Consider the following 20,170-nt stretch of genomic DNA (forward strand, 5'->3'; position numbering starts at 1 on the left):
CCGACTGAAATGACTGAGCTGTCGAGTTGAGGACCAATGAAATCAGATTCCCTCCATCTCGCAATGATTGCATCATCATCCCTTTCGTTTGAGGAAGTGGACTCATAACATTTTATTAATCAAATGTTTTTAAAATAGTCATATTTAAAATACCCATCACGTTATACATTAAGTAAAAACAGGATGCATTTGAAAGTTCACACACAGTAAAACTTTCAAATTACTTTATACAATTATTTTATTGATAGGTGGGGAAAAAAGGTGTTTGTGCATTGATAAGCTCATCAAAGTCAACAAGAGCAGCTACTCCCTGTGGGCCAAACATCGGTAAGAAAGAGCAGCTACTTCCTGTGGCCCAAACATCGGTAAGAAAGAGCAGCTACTTCCTGTGGGCCAAACATCGGTAAGAAAGAGCAGCTACTTCCTGTGAGCCAAACATCGGTAAGAAAGAGCAGCTACTTCCTGTGGGCCAAACATCGGTAAGAAAGAGCAGCTACTTCCTGTGTGCCAAACATCGGTAAGAAAGAGCAGCTACTTCCTATGTGCCAAACATCGGTAAGAAAGAGTAGCTACTTCCTATGAGCCAAACATCGGTAAGAAAGAGCAGCTACTTCCTGTGGGCCAAACATCGGTAAGAAAGAGCAGCTACTTCCTGTGGGGCCAAACATCGGTAAGAAAGAGAAGCTACTTCCTGTGGGCCAAACATCGGTAAGAAAGAGCAGCTACTTCCTGTGTGCCAAACATCGGTAAGAAAGAGCAGCTACTTCCTATGTGCCAAACATCGGTAAGAAAGAGCAGCTACTTCCTGTGGGCCAAACATCTGTAAGAAAGAGCAGCTACTTCCTGTGGGCCAAACATCGGTAAGAAAGAGCAGCTACTTCCTATGTGCCAAACATCGGTAAGTCAGGAAGTTCTGTCCCAGTTCTACTTATGTTTATTTATCAAAGTCAGGATTTAGCCACAAAAACAAAACAATAGTGAAAACCCTAGATACCTCCCAAATAGTCCTATCCACATTGACGGGACCGCAGTAGAGAAGGTGGGAAGCTTCAAGTTCCTCGGCGTACATATCTCCGACAAACTGAAATGGTCCACCCACACAGACAGCGTGGTGGAGAAGGCACAACAGCGCCTCTTCAACCTCAGGAGGCTGAAGTTGTCACACCCTGACCTTAGAGAGCTTTTTATGTCTCTAGTTTGGTTTGGTCAGGATGTGATTTGGGTGGGCATTCTATGTTATTTTTTCTATGTTTTGTATTTCTATGTTTTGGCCGGGTTATGGTTCTCAATCAGGGACAGCTGACTATCGTTGTCTCTGATTGGGAACCATACTTAGGTAGCTTTTCCCCCCCTATGTGTTGTGGGTGGTTGTTGTCTGTTTAGTGTTCTGCAACTGACAGGACTGTTCCGGTTTCGTTTTTGCACTTTGTTATTTTTGTTCTAGTGTTCAGTTGTTAATAAAAACCATGAACACTTACCACGCGCTTTGGTCAGATTCTTTGGTCAGATTCTTCATCAGACGACACCCGTTACAGAAGTAATTTGGCTTGGCACCTAAAACCCTGACAAACTTTTATAGATGCACAATTGAGAGCATCCTGTTGGGCTGTATCAACGCCTGGTACGGCAACTGCACCACCCTCAACCGCAGGGCTCTCCAAAGGGTGGTGCGGTCTGCTCAACGCATCACCGGGGGAAAACTTCCTGCCCTCCAGGACACCAACAGCACCCGATATCACAGGAAGGTCAACAAGATCATCGAGGACAACAACCACCCGAGCCACTGCCTGTTCACCCCACTATCATTCAGAAGGCAAGGTCAGTACAGGTTCTTCAAAGCTGGGACCGAGAGACTGAAAAACAGCTTCTATCTCAAGGCCATCAGACTGTAAAATTCTGTTAAATAGCCATCACTAGCACATTAAAGGCAGCTGCCCTATATACTGTACATACACTTGGAATGACTGGCCACTTTAATAATGGAACACTAGTCATTTTAATAATGTTTACATATTTTGCATTACTCATCTCATATGTATATACTGTATTCTATACCATTCTACTGTATCTTAGTCTATGTATTACTCATCTCATATGTATATACTGTATTCTATACTATTCTACTGTATCTTAGTCTATTCCACTCGGACATTGCTCGTCCATATATTTATTATATACTCTTAATTCCATTACTTTAGATTTGTGTGTATTGTTAGATATTACTGTACTGTTAGAGCTAGAAAAATAAGCAATTCACTACACCCACAATAACATCTGATAAACACATGTATGTGATAAATAAAATTGGATTTCATTTGATGTAATACAATGAAAGAGAGTGAGGACTGTGGAGGATAGAACACATGTTAGGAAAGTCAGGCTGGACTTGGAATAGAATAGAATGTAACTTTATTGTTGATCCCTTGAAGACAACTCATTTGAGGTTTGGAACCAAGGGGACCAGACTAGTGCACTCCTCTGTAATGTAATGTTTTAATCGTAGCAGCTTGACAGTGTGGACTGCAGAGGGCAGGTTAGGTCAGTAAGGCTGGAGGGTTGCTTTCTGGGTTACTTTCCCTGAATGGGATTCTATGAAGGGGATTATGGGGACCAGTCCAGGGCGACCTAGGGGTGGGAAACTAAAGGATTGATTCAAAACGCTGGACCTGGACTCCATCAGAACAGGCACAGCTGCCCAGGAATAAAGTGAGTTATAACAGAGAGACAGGGTGGTTGTTGGTTAGAGGATAACACATCTGCTTGCCTGTCTGTCTGCCTGTCTGTCTGCCTGCCTGTCTGTCTGTCTGCCTTTTTTGTCTGCCTGCCCGTTTGACTCTCTGCCTGCCCGTTTGTCTCTCTGCCTGCCCGTTTGTCTCTCTGCCTGCCCGTTTGACTCTCTGCCTGCCCGTTTGTCTCTCTGCCTGCCCGTTTGTCTCTCTGCCTGCCCGTTTGACTCTCTGCCTGCCCGTTTGCCTCTCTGCCTGCCCGCTTGCCTCTCTGCCTGCTGGTTTGTCTCTCTGCCTGCCCGTTTGTCTCTCTGCCTGCCCGTTTGCCTCTCTGCCTGCCCGTTTGCCTCTCTGCCTGCCCGTTTGCCTCTCTGCCTGCCCGTTTGTCTCTCTGCTTTTCTGTCTGCTGCTACTCACTTGCCTGGAGAATATGAATTAGATGTATTATGTAGAAGCTAACACATTGTTATTTTCCCACTGTACCATGCTAAGCGACGTTAACATGGTATGACAGTGGTATATGGACGGGAGAGATGGTAACATGCTATAACAGTGGTATACAGTGAATTGTTCAGGTAATCAATAAGGGGAAAATGTTTAATTTAATCAACATCCTCACAGCCCTAGGTATTCTGGATTGTAATGGGTGAGTGCTTTTGGCTAGCCTTTGAGCTAGTCTGGATAGTAATGGGTCAATGGGATTGGCTAGTCTGGATCATAATGGGTCAATGGGATTGGCTAGCCTTTGAGCTAGTCTGGATAGTAATGGGTCAATGGTATTGGCTAGCCTTTGGGCTAGTCTGGATCATTATGGGTCAATGGTATTGGCTAGCCTTTGAGCTAGTCTGGATAGTAATGGGTCAGTGGTATTGGCTAGCCTTTGGGCTAGTCAGGATAGTAATGGGTCAATGGGATTGGCTAGCCTTTGGGCTAGTCTGGAATGTAATGGGTCAATGGTATTGGCTAGCCTTTGGGCTAGTCTGGATCATTATGGGTCAATGGTATTGGCTAGCCTTTGAGCTAGTCTGGATAGTAATGGGTCAGTGGTATTGGCTAGCCTTTGGGCTAGTCAGGATAGTAATGGGTCAATGGGATTGGCTAGCCTTTGGGCTAGTCTGGATCATAATGGGTCAATGGGATTGGCTAGCCTTTGAGCTAGTCTGGATAGTAATGGGTCAGTGGTATTGGCTAGCCTTTGGGCTAGTCTGGATCATAATGGGTCAATGGTATTGGCTAGCCTTTGAGCTAGTCTGGATAGTAATGGGTCAATGGTATTGGCTAGCCTTTGAGCTAGTCTCTCTTGTCAGACTCATAGAGAGACTGGCCTCATTTAGAGAAGCTAGTATATTTGGAGAGAGACGCTGGTAGAGATAGATAACGGTTCCTGTCATTTTGTCCTGCGAATGCATCCCAAATGGCACCCTATATTTTACCCCTATGGGGAATAGCTTGACATTTGGGATGCAAATTCTGTTTGGCAGACTGTTGAAACTCTTACAAATTCCATCCATTCTACTTATCCAGACAGAGAATGATGTTAATATAGCAGAAGGGACTTTGTGAAACTCACTCCTCAGCCTGAAATGTCTCCACTTAGGCTGTCGAGTCCAATCCTTTTCAGTACCGCAACTGGTTAGAATGTTTTAGGAGGGCGGTCTCCTGTGTTTGTGAGGCAGAGGTCCCGGGATCTAGTCTTACTGTGAGCTGGAGAGGGAGGAAGTGGAATGACTAAGCAAGCACTGTGTTGTCAGCTCCATTAGCACTGTGTTGTCAGCTACATTAGCACTGTGTTGTCAGCTACATTAGCACTGTGTTGTCAGCTACATTAGCACTGTGTTGTCAGCTACGTTAGCACTGGTTTGTCAGCTACATTAGCACTGTGTTGTCAGCTACATTAGCACTGTGTTGTCAGCTACGTTAGCACTGTGTTGTCAGCTACATTAGCACTGTGTTGTCAGCTACATTAGCACTGTGTTGTCAGCTACGTTAGCACTGTGTTGTCAGCTACGTTAGCACTGTGTTGTCAGCTACGTTAGCACTGTGTTGTCAGCTACGTTAGCACTGTGTTGTCAGCTACGTTAGCACTGTGTTGTCAGCTACATTAGCACTGGTTTGTCAGCTACATTAGCACTGGTTTGTCAGCTACATTAGCACTGTGTTGTCAGCTACGTTAGCACTGTGTTGTCAGCTACGTTAGCACTGTGTTGTCAGCTACGTTAGCACTGTGTTGTCAGCTACGTTAGCACTGTGTTGCACTGTGTTGTCAGCTACGTTCAGCACTGTGTTGTCAGCTACGTTAGCACTGTGTTGTCAGCTACGTTAGCACTGTGTTGTCAGCTACGTTAGCACTGTGTTGTCAGCTACGTTAGCACTGTGTTGTCAGCTACGTTAGCACTGGTTTGTCAGCTACGTTAGCACTGTGTTGTCAGCTACATTAGCACTGTGTTGTCAGCTACGTTAGCACTGTGTTGTCAGCTACGTTAGCACTGTGTTGTCAGCTACGTTAGCACTGTGTTGTCAGCTACGTTAGCACTGTGTTGTCAGCTACGTTAGCACTGTGTTGTCAGCTACGTTAGCACTGTGTTGTCAGCTACGTTAGCACTGTGTTGTCAGCTACGTTAGCACTGTGTTGTCAGGTACGTTAGCACTGTGTTGTCAGCTACATTAGCACGGTTTTCACAACACACATAAAGCTTTCTGGATAGGAAGTGACACCCGCCATTAACAAGTCCCAGTCAATATGGAACTCTATTGGGGAAGGATAATTTAGTTTTATTACGGGCTCTTGTACTACAATCACTCTGTGTGAGTCCCCAAATGGCACCGTATTCCCAAAAATGAATGTAGAAAGTGCAGACTGCCCCTTTAATAAAGCTACACTTCCACAGTGATTTATATCACTCCAAACTGATCTATACACTACCAATAGTTTGGACACACCTACTCATTCATGGGTTTTTCTTTATTTTGTTACTATGTTTTACATTGTAGAATAATAGTGAAGACATCAAAACTTTGAAATAGCACATATGGAATCATGTAGTAACCAAAACAGTGTTAAACAAATCAAAATGTATTTTATATTTGAGGTTCTTCAAATAGCCACCTTTTGCCTTGTTGACAGCTTTGCACACTCTTGGCATTCTCTCAACCAGCTTCACCTGGAATGCTTTTCCAACTGTCTTGAAGGAGTTCCCACATATGCTGAGCACTTGTTGGCTGCTTTTCCTTCACTCTGCGATCCTACTCATCCCAAACCATCTCAATTGGGTTGAGGTCGGGTGATTGTGGAGGCCAGGTCATCTGATGCAGCACTCCATCACTCTCCTTCTTGGTCATATAGCCCTTACACAGTCTGGAGGTGCTATGAGTTATTGTCCTGTTGATAAACAAATGATAGTCCCACTAAGCCAAAACCAGATGGGATGGCGTATCGCTGCAGAATACTGTGGTAGCCATGCTGGTTAAGTGTGCCTTGCCTTCTAAATATATCACAGACAGTGTCACCAGTAAAGTTCCCCAACACCATAACACCACCTCCTCCATGCTTTTTCGGTGGGAAATACACATGAGGAGATCATCCGTTCACCCACACTACATCTCTCAAATTTGGACTCCAGATCAAAGGACAAATTTGCACCTAATGTCCATTGCTCGTGTTTCCTGGCCCAAGCAAGTCTCTTGTTATTGATATCCTTTAGTAGTGGTTTCTTTGCAGCAATTCAGCCATGAAGGCCTGATTTATTGAGTCTCCTCTGAACAGTTGATGTTCAGATGCGTCCGTTACTTGACCTCTGTGCAGTATTTATTTGGGCTGCAATTTCTGAGGTGCAGTTAACTCTAATGAACTTATCCTCTGCAGCAGAGGTAACTCTGGGTCTTCCTTTCCTGTGGCGGTCCTCATGAGAGCCAGTTTCATCATAGTGCTTGATGGTTTTTGCGAATGCACTTGAAGAAACTTTCAAAGTTCTTAAAATTTTACGGATTGTCTGACCTTCATGTCTTTAAGTAATGACGGACTGTCATTTCTCTTTGCTTATTTGAGCTGTTCTTGCCATAGTATGGACTTGGTCTTTTACCAAATAGGGATATCTTCTGTATACCACCCCTACCTTTTCACAAACACACCTGATTGGCTCAAACGCATTAAGAAGGAAAGAAATTCCACAAATGAACTTTTAGGAATGCACGCCTTTTAATTTAAATGCATTCCACGTGACTACCTCGTGAAGCTGGTTGAGAGAATGCCAAGAGTGTGCAAAGCTGTCATCAAGGCAAAGGGTGGCTATTTGATGAATCTTAAGTATAAAATATATTTTTATAACACTTTTTTGGTTACTACGTGATTCCATATGTGTTATTTCTTAGTTTTGATGTCTTCACTATTATTCTACAATGTAGAAAATAGTAAAAATAAAGAAAAACCCTTGAATGAGTAGGTGTGTCCAATATTTTGACTGATACTGTATGACATCACTCCCCCCCCCAATGAACACATTCACAGTGTCCTGCATACACCGACTTCATTCTGATTCGTCCCAGTTACAGACAAGAACTCAACATGACATGAGTCAACAGACACACACAGAGGAAGGATCTGGAAATATTGTGGTGTTTCAGTTCAGCAGAAAGAGGACTGGGGTGGTGCTGCTCCTCTGGGAAGGAGTTGGGCAGGCTGGTTAACCCTGAGAGAGGGAGATGGATCTGCCTCACTGCCTGTGACCCTCGTTAACCCTGAGAGGGGGAGATAGATCTGCCTCACTGCCTGTGACCCTCGTTAACCCTGAGAGGGGGAGATAGATCTGCCTGTGACCCTCGTTAACCCTGAGAGGGGGAGATAGTTCTGCCTCACTGCCTGTGACCCTCGTTAACCCTGAGAGGGGGAGATAGATCTGCCTCACTGCCTGTGACCCTCGTTAACCCTCGTTAACCCTGACACACTGAAGGAGGTGACAAACACACCAACACATCTCTGTTATTTTCCTGCTGTAAAAACTCACTTTTTTTTTGTGTGTGTGTGCGAACCATTCGTCATTTTTAGGACCTTGTCGGCACTGAGACGAAGGCAGAGCTCTGACCCAGAATGCAGTGTTGGGACAACCTGATCAACACCCTGAGCTGTGTGCTATTCCTGATGGGAGTGAGCCACCTGGTGCGTCTGCCCCAGGCCCCCTACGGACGCTACCTGGACTTGGGGCTGTCCTCCTCCTCCTCCTCCTCCATGCCCAGGATGATGCCTGCTAGGCTGGCCTGGTTCCTCCAGGAGCTCCCCTCTCTCCTGGTACCCCTGATGATGATGACTACCACACCCAACCACACGGGGTCCAGCCTGCTACTGGGGACCTTTTGTCTGCACTACTTCCAGAGGTACCATAGTGCCAGCCCTGTACTGTACTAACCCTGTACTGTACTGTACTAACCCTAACCCTGTACTGTACTAACCCTAACCCTGTACTGTACTAACCCTAACCCTGTACTGTACTAACCCTGTACTGTACTAACCCTAACCCTGTACTGTACTAACCCTAACCCTGTACTGTACTAACCCTGTACTGTACTAACCCTAACCCTGTACTGTACTAACCCTAACCATGTACTGTACTAACCCTGTACTAACCCTGTACTGTACTAACCCTGTACTGTACTAACCCTAACCCTGTACTGTACTAACCCTAACCCTGTACTGTACTAACCCTGTACTGTACTAACCCTAACCCTGTACTGTACTGTACTAACCCTAACCCTGTACTGTACTAACCCTGTACTGTACTAACCCTGTACTGTACTAACCCTAACCCTGTACTGTACTGTACTAACCCTAACCCTAACCCTGTACTGTACTAACCCTGTACTGTACTGTACTAACCCTAACCCTAAACCTGTACTGTACTGTACTGTACTAACCCTAACCCTAACCCTGTACTGTACTAACCCTGTACTGTACTGTACTAACCCTAACCCTGTACTGTACTGTACTAACCCTAACCCTGTACTGTACTAACACTAACCCTGTACTCTACTAACCCTGTACTCTACTAACCCTGTACTGTACTAACCCTGTACTGTACTAACCCTGTACTGTACTGTACTAACCCTAACCCTGTACTGTACTAACCCTGTACTGTACTGTACTAACCCTAACCCTGTACTGTACTAACCATGTACTGTACTAACCCTGTACTGTACTAACCCTGTACTGTACTAACCCTGTACTGTACTAACCCTAACCCTGTACTGTACTAACCCTGTACTGTACTAACCCTGTACTGTACTAACCCTAACCCTGTACTGTACTAACCCTAACCCTGTACTGTACTAACCCTAACCCCACTGTACTGTACTAACCCTAACACTGTACTGTACTAACCCTGTACTGTACTAACCCTAACCCTGTACTGTACTAACCCTAACCCTGTACTGTACTAACCATGTAGTGTACTGTACTAACCCTGTACTGTACTAACCCTAACCCTGTACTGTACTAACCATGTAGTGTACTGTACTAACCCTGTACTGTACTAACCCTAACCCTGTACTGTACTAACCCTAACCCTGTACTGTACTAACCCTAACCCTGTACTGTACTGTACTAACCCTGTACTGTACTAACCCTAACCCTGTACTGTACTGTACTAACCCTGTACTGTACTAACCCTGTCCTGTCCTGTACTGTACTAACCCTGTACTGTACTAACCCTGTACTGTCCTGTACTATACTAACCCTGTACTGTACTAACCCTGTACTGTACTAACCCTATACTGTACTAACCCTGTACTGTACTAACCCTAACCCTGTACTGTACTAACCCTGTACTGTACTGTACTAACCCTAACCCTGTACTGTACTCTACTAACCCTGTACTGTACTAACCCTAACCCTGTACTGTACTAACCCTGTACTGTACTGTACTAACCCTAACCCTGTACTGTACTAACCCTGTACTGTACTGTACTAACCCTAACCCTGTACTGTACTAACCCTGTACTGTACTGTACTAACCCTAACCCTGTACTGTACTAACCCTGTACTGTACTAACCCTAACCCTGTACTGTACTAACCCTATCCCTAACCCTAATGCCTAACCCTTAACCCCTAACCCTAAACCTAACCCTAATGCCTAACCCCTAACCTCTAACCCCTACCCCCTAACCCTAACCCTAATGCCTAACCCCTACCCACTAGCCCTAACCCTAATGCCTAACCCCTAACCCCTAACCCTAACCTCTAACGCCTACCCCTTAACCCTAATGCCTAACCCCTACCCCCTAACCCTAATGCCTAACCCCTACCCCTTAACCCTAATGCCTAACCCCTAACCCCTCACTTTAAATTAAGACATCTGCTGACCCAGATGTCGTATTACTGTCTGAGACCTGGCTTAATAAATCTGTTCTAAATCAGTCTATAGACTTGGATGGTTATAATGTTTATCGATGTGACCAACAAAGTAAGGGGGGGGGAGTATAACCATCTATATTAAAGACAGATATGTGGTTACTGAGGTCTTTATCTAAACCAAAACAGTTTGATTTTTTTATCATTGAAGCTGCAATTATCGAAAGCTGTGAACTCCGATTTCCATCTGCAAAAGTTGAATCTCTGGATTCTCTGGCTGAACTGATGCGTTGTTGGGGGGGAAATGAAATGGTCCTTATGGGCGATTTAAACTGGGATTGGTTATCTCCAAACTCCGAGGACATAAGAGGACTGTGCAATATACTACATTTTATTCAAATTATAAATGCAAGTCACGAGACTCAATCCAAAACACATCTTTAAGTCAACACTTAGAGATGTGTAGGTAGGTAAGTAAAGAAATAAAACAACAGTAGAAAGCCTTGCTACTCTTTTTTCAAATGTGGCTGGAGTCTTTGACAATTTTTAGGGCCTTCCTCTGACACCGCCTGGTGTAGAGGTCCTGGATGGCAGGCAGCTTTGCCCCAGTGATGTACTGGGCCGTACGCACTACCCTCTGAAGTGCCTTGCCGTACCAGGCAGTGATGCAACCGGTCAGGATGCTCTCGATGTTGCAGCTGTAGAACCTTTTGAGGATCTCAGGACCCATGCCTAATCTGTTTAGTTTCCTGAGGGGGAATAGGCTTTGTCGTGCCCTCTTCACGACTGTCTTGGTGTGTTTGGACCAATCTAGTTTGTTGTTGATGTGGACACTAAGGAATTTGAAGCTCTCAACCTGCTCCACTACAGCCCCGTTGATGAGAATGGAGACGTGCTCGGTGCTCCTTTTCCTGTAGTCCACAATCATCTCCTTAGTCTTGGTTACATTGAGGGATAGGATGTTATTCTGGCACCACCCGGCCAGGTCTCTGACCTCCTCCCTATAGGCTGTCTCGTCATTGTGGGTGATCAGGCCTACTACTGTTGTGTCGTCAGCAAACTTAATAATGGTGTTGGAGTCGTGCCTGGCCATGCAGTCGTGGGTGAACAGGGAGTACAGGAGGGGACTGAGCACGCACCCCTGGGGAGCTCCAGTGTTGAGGATCAGTGTAGCAGATGTGTTGCTACCTACCCTCACCACCTGGGGGTGGCCTGTCAGGAAGTCCGGGATCCAGTTGCAGAGGGAGGTGTTTAGTCCCAGGTTCCTTAGCTTAGTGATGAGCTTCGTGGGCACTATGGGGTTGAACGCTGAGCTGTAGTCAATGAACAGCATTTTCACATAGGTGTTCCTTTTGTCCAGGTGAGAAAGGGCAGTGTGGAGTGCAATAGAGATTGCATCAACTGTGGATCTGTTTGGGCGGTATGCAAATTGGAGTGGGTCTAGGGTTTCTGGGATAATGGTGTTGATGTGAGCCATTACCAGCCTTTCAAAGCACTTCATGGCTACAGATGTGAGTGCTACGGGTCTGTAGTCATTTAGGCAGGTTGCCTTTGTGTTATTGGTCTGCTTGAAGCATGTTGGTATTACAGACTCAATCAGGGACATGTTGAAAATGTCAGTGAAGACACCTGCCAGTTGGTCAGCACATTTTTTTTTTTTACCTTTATTTAACCAGGCAATTCAGTTAAGAACAAATTCTTATTTTCAATGACGGCCTAGGAACAGTGGGTTAACTGCCTGTTCAGGGGCAGAACGACAGATTTGTACCTTGTCCGCTCGGGGGTTTGAACTCGCAACCTTCCGGTTACTAGTCCAACGCTCTAACCACTAGGCTACCCTGCCCGGAGCACACGTCCTGGTAATCCGTCTGGCCCAGCGGCCTTGAGAATGTTGACCTGTTTAAAGGTCTTACTCACGTCGGCTACGGAGAGCGTGATCACACAGTCGTCCGGAACAGCTGATGCTCTCATGCATGCCTCAGTGTTGCTTGCCTGGAAGCGAGCATAGAAGTGATTTAGCTCGTCTGGTAGGCTCGTGTCACTGGGCAGCTTGCGGCTGTGCTTCCCTTTGCAGTCTGTAATATTTTGCAAGCCCTGCCACATCCGACGAGCGTCGGAGCCGGTGTAGTATGATTCAATCTTTGCCTGTTTGATGGTTCGTCGCAGGGCATAGCGGGATTTCTTGTAAGCTTCCTGGTTAGAGTCCTGCACCTTGAAAGCGGCAGCTCTACCCTTTAGCTCAGTGCGAATGTTGCCTGTAATCCATGGCTTCTGGTTGGGGTATGTACGTACAGTCACTGTAGACACTTATTGATAAAGCCAGTGACTGATGTGGTGTGTTCCTCAATGTCATCGGAAGAATCCCGGAACATGTTCCAGTCTGTGATAGCAAAACAGTCCTGTAGTTTAGCATCTGCTTCATCTGACAATTTTTTTATAGACCGAGTCACAATGTTGATTTTAGACTGGTCTCTAATCTATTCATGACAAATCAAGATGGCGGCAGGGCAGTTTCGCTGAGCATGTTGTGTCACACTGTTTGTTGGTTTAAATGTTCCCAGTTTTTATTACTTAGCAAAATCGTTACAGGTTGCGAAAGTTGTCATTAAATATCAGGTCAAATCTAAAATCCTACAGGATCAAAGCGTTAAATTCGCTAGTAAACCAAGCAGTGACATCTGCTGGTTTCTACACGATGAGATAGAGCCGGTGTGGTAACTGCATGAAAGCCGAGAGATGATACATTTGCGCTGTGTCTAACGGTCTAGACAGGTTGGGCCGACTAGCTTTGGATACTCCTCAACGGTCAGGTTTTTCAAACTGTGTTTCACCATCTACCGGAGACTTCTGACTCCTCCTTCTTGTGCTGTGTGGTGGAACCGGAGGTCGGTATCTGCTCCGTGACATAACGTCTAGCCCAGGATACCCCTGCTGTGTGGACTCGCTACCTGTTGATTGGCCGGTCTACTGGCCCCGCTGCAGCCTACTGCGAGGCGACTGGGTGCGTTGACCAGAACCACACACTGGGCGACATCCCTGTCAGTACATTCCTGCAGCGGCTGTTGAACGCGCTGAACGTTGTCACTACAATGCTTGGCCACACACTTGGTTTCTAACTCTACTAGACCTGTAGGCTACATGGGCGCTCTACAACACTCAGACAAAAGTTGACATTGTGTTTAGTGAGTCCGCCAGATCAGAGGCGCAAGGGATGTTGTCTTGATAAGTGTGTGACATTTCAACATTTTTATGGAGTTTAACGTTTCAAAAGACTGACTCGGTACATTTTAATTTTGTTTTATTTTTATTTGAGTGAATTGTTGAATTCAGTGGTTAAAATTGGTATTTTTGTACAAATGGTTTTAATTCCTGTCTACATGGGTTATGGCTCATTGCGTAGTCTAAACAATAAAAAAACTCAAATCTCATCTCCTAACTCAGAGATACCGCTAAACCCTACTTGGACTGACCGTATAGCAATTATCATCTTTCAGAGGGATCTGATTGTGTAACCACTTGACTCCTACTGTGACAGGCTCATAAAACCTTCTCATATTCAAGGGTTGGTCTGGCTAAAAACTGTGTTTGTTGTATCAGATGACTGTAGTTTTGGGTTATTTTAAATCATCTAAGTGCAGAAAGATTTTTTAGGAAGAAACAAATCGAGGTCTTTTATTATTCTGCTGCTTTTGATGTCAGGAAACGTTCACCCAAACCCAGGCCCATTGGCTATGGATCAGGAAACGTTCACCCAAACCCAGGCCCATTGGCTATGGATCAGGAAACATTCCCCCAAACCCAGGCCCATTGGCTATGGATCAGGAAACATTCACCCAAACCCAGGCCCATTGGCTATGGATCAGGAAACGTTCCCCCAAACCCAGGCCCATTGGCTATGGATCAGGAAACATTCACCCAAACCCAGGCCCATTGGCTATGGATCAGGAAACGTTCACCCAAACCCAGGCCCATTGGCTATGGATCAGGAAACGTTCACCCAAACCCAGGCCCATTGGCTATGGATCAGGAAACATTCCCCCAAACCCAGGCCCATTGGCTATGGATCAGGAAACATTCACCCAAACCCAGGCCCATTGGCTATGGATCAGGAAACGTTCCCCCAAACCCAGGCCCATTGGCTATGGATCAGGAAACATTCACCCAAACCCAGGCCCATTGGCTATGGATCAGGAAACGTTCACCCAAACCCAGGCCCATTGGCTATGGATCAGGAAACATTCACCCAAACCCAGGCCCATTGGCTATGGATCAGGAAACGTTCACCCAAACCCAGGCCCATTGGCTATGGATCAGGAAACATTCACCCAAACCCAGGCCCATTGGCTATGGATCACCCAAACCCAGGCCCATTGGCTATGGATCAGGAAACATTCACCCAAACCCAGGCCCATTGGCTATGGATCAGGAAACATTCACCCAAACCCAGGCCCATTGGCTATGGATCAGAAACATTCACCCAAACCCAGGCCCATTGGCTATGGATCAGGAAACATTCACCCATTGGCTATGGATCAGGAAACAAACCCAGGCCCATTGGCTATGGATCAGGAAACATTCACCCAAACCCAGGCCCATTGGCTATGGATCAGGAAACATTCACCCAAACCCAGGCCCATTGGCTATGGATCAGGAAACGTTCACCCAAACCCAGGCCCATTGGCTATGGATCAGGAAACGTTCACCCAAACCCAGGCCCATTGGCTATGGATCAGGAAACATTCACCCAAACCCAGGCCCATTGGCTATGGATCAGGAAACATTCACCCAAACCTCAGGAAGCATTCACCCAGGCCCAGGCCCATTGGCTATGGATCAGGAAACATTCCCCCAAACCCAGGCCCATTGGCTATGGATCAGGAAACATTCACCCAAACCCAGGCCCATTGGCTATGGATCAGGAAACATTCACCCCAAAGGCCCATTGGCTATGGAAGGAAACATTCCCCAAACCCAGGCCCATTGGCTATGGATCAGGAAACATTCCCCCAAACCCAGGCCCATTGGCTATGGATCAGGAAACATTCACCCAAACCCAGGCCCATTGGCTATGGATCAGGAAACATTCACCCAAACCCAGGCCCATTGGCTATGGATCAGGAAACGTTCACCCAAACCCAGGCCCATTGGCTATGGATCAGGAAACGTTCACCCAAACCCAGGCCCATTGGCTATGGATCAGGAAACATTCACCCAAACCTCAGGAAGCATTCACCCAGGCCCAGGCCCATTGGCTATGGATCAGGAAACATTCCCCAAACCCAGGCCCATTGGCTATGGATCAGGAAACATTCACCCAAACCCAGGCCCATTGGCTATGGATCAGGAAACATTCACCCAAACCCAGGCCCATTGGCTATGGGTCAGGAAACATTCACCCAAACCCAGGCCCATTGGCTATTGATCAGGAAACATTCCCCCAAACCCAGGCCCATTGGCTATGGATCAGGAAACATTCACCCAAACCTCAGGAAGCATTCACCCAGGCCCAGGCCCATTGGCTATGGTTCAGGAAATGTTCACCCAAACCTCGAAACATTCCCCAAACCCAGGCCCATTGGCTATGGATCAGGAAACATTCCCCCAAACCCAGGCCCATTGGCTATGGATCAGGAAACATTCCCCCAAACCTCGAAACATTCACCCAAACCCAGGCCCATTGGCTATGGATCAGGAAACATTCCCCCAAACCTCGAAACATTCACCCAGGGCCAGGCCCATTGGCTATGGATCAGGAAACATTCACCCAAACCTCAGGAAGCATTCACCCAGGCCCAGGCCCATTGGCTATGGATCAGGAAACATTCCCCCAAACCCAGGCCCATTGGCTATGGATCAGGAAACATTCCCCCAAACCCAGGCCCATTGGCTATGGATCAGGAAACATTCACCCAAACCTCAGGAAGCATTCACCCAGGGCCAGGCCCATTGGCTATGGTTCAGGAAATGTTCACCCAAACCCAGGCCCATTGGCTATGGATCAGGAAACATTCCCCCAAACCTCGAAACATTCACCCAGGCCCAGGCCCATTGGCTATGGATCAGGAAACATTCACCCAAACCTCAGGAAGCATTCACCCAGGCCCATTGGCTATTGATCAGGAAACATTCCCCCAAACCCAGGCCCATTGGCTATGGATCAGGAAACATTCCCCCAAACCCAGGCCCATTGGCTATGGATCAGGAAACATTCCCCCAAACCCAGGCCCATTGGCTATGGATCAGGAAACATTCACCCAAACCTCAGGAAGCATTCACCCAGGGCCAGGCCCATTGGCTATGGTTCAGGAAATGTTCACCCAAACCCAGGCCCATTGGCTATGGATCAGGAAACATTCCCCCAAACCTCGAAACATTCACCCAGGCCCAGGCCCATTGGCTATGGATCAGGAAACATTCACCCAAACCTCAGGAAGCATTCACCCAGGCCCATTGGCTATTGATCAGGAAACATTCCCCCAAACCCAGGCCCATTGGCTATGGATCAGGAAACATTCACCCAAACCTCAGGAAGCATTCACCCAGGCCCAGGCCCATTGGCTATGGATCAGGAAACATTCACCCAGGCCCAGGCCCATTGGCTATTGATCAGGAAACATTCCCCCAAACCCAGGCCCATTGGCTATGGATCAGGAAACATTCACCCAAACCCAGTCCCATTGGCTATGGGTCAGGAAACATTCCCCCAAACCCAGACCCATTGGCTATGGATCAGGAAACATTCACCCAGGCCCAGGCCCATTGGCTATTGATCAGGAAACATTCCCCCAAACCCAGTCCCATTGGCTATGGGTCAGGAAACATTCCCCCAAACCCAGTCCCATTGGCTATGGATCAGGAAACATTCACCCAGGCCCAGGCCCATTGGCTATGGATGAACTTCCCACTCCAAACGATTTCAAAACTAAATCAGGGTTTGGACTGATATTAATATGAGGAGTCTGATGCAAAAATGATGTCTGGGTTCACACTGCTGACCCAGATGTCGTATTACTGTCTGAGACCTGGCTTAATAAATCTGTTCTAAATCAGTCTATAGACTTGGATGGTTATATTGTTTATCGATGTGACCGACAAAGTAAGGGGGGAGTATAACCATCTATATTAAAGACAGATATGTGGTTACTGAGGTCTTTATCTAAACCAAAAAACAGTTTGATTTTTTTAGCATTGAAGCTGCAATTATCGAAAGCTGTGAACTCCGATTTCCATCTGCAAAAGTAGAATCCCTGGATTCTCTGGCTGAACTGATGCGTTGTTGGGGGGAAAATGAAATGGTCCTTATGGGCGATTTAAACTGGGATTCTATTACCCCCCCCCCCCCCCCCCCCCCAGAACGCTGCTGCTACTCTCTGTTTATTATCTGTACATGGTCACTTTAATAACTCTACCTACATGTACATATTACCTCAACTAACCGGTACCTACATGTACATATTACCTCAACTAACCGGTACCTACATGTACATATTACCTCAACTAACCGGTACCTACATGTACATATTACCTCAACTAACCGGTACCTACATGTACATATTACCTCAACTAACCGGTACCTACATGTACATATTACCTCAACTAACCGGTACCTACATGTACATATTACCTCAACTAACCGGTACCTACATGTACATATTACCTCAACTAACCGGTACCTACATGTACATATTACCTCAACTAACCGGTACCTACATGTACATATTACCTCAACTAACCGGTACCTACATGTACATATTACCTCAACTAACCGGTACCTACATGTACATATTACCTCAACTAACCGGTACCTACATGTACATATTACCTCAACTAACCGGTACCTACATGTACATATTACCTCAACTAACCGGTACCTACATGTACATATTACCTCAACTAACCGGTACCTACATGTACATATTACCTCAACTAACCGGTACCTACATGTACATATTACCTCAACTAACCGGTACCTACATGTACATATTACCTCAACTAACCGGTACCTACATGTACATATTACCTCAACTAACCGGTACCTACATGTACATATTACCTCAACTAACCGTACCTACATGTACATATTACAACTCAACTAACCGTACCTACATGTACCTACATACATACAGTCATTTAGCAGACTCTCAACTAACAACGGTACCTACATGTACATATTACCTCAACTAACCGGTACCTACATGTATATATTACCTCAACTAACCGGTACCTACATGTACATATTACCTCAATTACCTCTGTACCGTAACACCCTGTATATAGCCTCCACATTGACTCTGTACCGGTACCCCCTGTATATAGCCTCCACATTGACTCTGTACTGTAACACCCTGTATATAGCCTCCACATTGACTCTGGTACCCCTGTACATATAGCCTCCACATTGACTCTGTACCTGTAACACCCTGTATATAGCCTCCACATTGACTCTGTACCGTAACACCCTGTATATAGCCTCCACATTGACTCTGTACCGTAACACCCTGTATATAGCCTCCACATTGACTCTGTACCGGTAACACCCTGTATATAGCCTCCACATTGACTCTGTACCGTAACACCCTGTATATAGCCTCCACATTGACTCTGTACCGTAACACCCTGTATATAGCCTCCACATTGACTCTGTACCAATACCCTGTATATAGCCTCCACATTGACTCTGTACCGTAATACCCTGTATATAGCCTCCACATTGACTCTGTACCGTAATACCCTGTATATAGCCTCCACATTGACTCTGTACCGTAACACCCTGTATATAGCCTCCACATTGACTCTGTACGGTGCCCCCTGTATATAGCCTCCACATTGACTCTGTACATGTACCCCCTGTATATAGCCTCCACATTGACTCTGTACCGGTACCCCCTGTATATATCCTCCACATTGACTCTGTACTGTAACACCCTGTATATAGCCTCCACATTGACTCTGTACCGGTACCCCCTGTATATAGCCTCCACATTGACTCTGTACCGGTACCCCCTGTATATAGTCTCCACATTGACTCTGTACCGGTGCCCCCTGTATATAGCCTCCACATTGACTCTGTACCGTAACACCCTGTATATAGCCTCCACATTGACTCTGTACCGGTACCCCCTGTATATAGCCTCCACATTGACTCTGTACCGGTACCCCTGTATATAGCCTCCACATTGACTCTGTACCGGTACCCCTGTATATAGCCTCCACATTGACTCTGTACCGGTACCCCTGTATATAGCCTCCACATTGACTCTGTACCGGTACCCCCTGAATAAAGCCTCCACATTGACTCTGTACCGTAACCCCTGTATATAGCCTCCACATTGACTCTGTACCGGTACCCCTGTATATAGCCTCCACATTGACTCTGTACCGGTACCCCCTGTATATAGCCTCCACATTGACTCTGTACCGGTACCCCTGAATAAAGCCTCCACATTGACTCTGTACCGGTACCCCCTGTATATAGCCTCCACATTTGACTCTGTATATAGCCTCCACATTGACTCTGTACCGTAACACCCTGTATATAGCCTCCACATTGACTCTGTACCGGTACCCCTGTATATAGCCTCCACATTGACTCTGTACCGGTACCCCTGTATATAGCCTCCACATTGACTCTGTACCTGTACCCCTGTATATAGTCTCCACATTGACTCTGTACCGGTATCCCCTGTATATAGCCTCCACATTGACTCTGTACCAGTACCCCCTGTATATAACCTCCACATTGACTCTGTACCGGTACCCCCTGTATATAGCCTCCACATTGACTCTGTACCGTAACACCCTGTATATAGCCTCCACATTGACTCTGTACCGTAACACCCTGTATATAGCCTCCACATTGACTCTGTACCGGTACCCCCTGTATATAGCCTCCACATTGACTCTGTACCGTAACACCCTGTATATAGCCTCCACATTGACTCTGTACCGTAACACCCTGTATATAGCCTCCACATTGACTCTGTACCGGTACCCCCTGTATATAGCCTCCACATTGACTCTGTACTGTAACACCCTGTATATAGCCTCCACATTGACTCTGTACCGGTACCCCCTGTATATAGCCTCCACATTGACTCTGTACTGTAA

General features: G+C 46.3%; 1 protein-coding gene across 2 annotated transcripts in view; it reads left to right on the plus strand.

Moving 5' to 3' along the window:
* Positions 1 to 2,469: 2,469 nt before the first annotated feature.
* srd5a2b (steroid-5-alpha-reductase, alpha polypeptide 2b) overlaps positions 2,470 to 20,170 on the plus strand; it is a 65,994-nt gene continuing 48,293 nt past the window's right edge. The window contains exons 1-2 of one of the 2 annotated variants that reach the window (XR_010460645.1): positions 2,470 to 2,706; positions 7,768 to 8,093. Coding sequence is in view for 1 of the 2 variants with exons in the window: in XM_065007794.1 (XP_064863866.1) it covers positions 7,810 to 8,093 (284 nt within the window). In the remaining variant the exon portion in view is untranslated. The remainder of the gene's footprint in view (positions 2,707 to 7,767; positions 8,094 to 20,170) is intronic. The other variant, XM_065007794.1, reaches the window with a different exon arrangement.

Source organism: Oncorhynchus nerka, linkage group LG23 (genome assembly GCF_034236695.1).
Source record: "Oncorhynchus nerka isolate Pitt River linkage group LG23, Oner_Uvic_2.0, whole genome shotgun sequence".
Lineage (NCBI taxonomy): Eukaryota > Metazoa > Chordata > Actinopteri > Salmoniformes > Salmonidae > Oncorhynchus > Oncorhynchus nerka.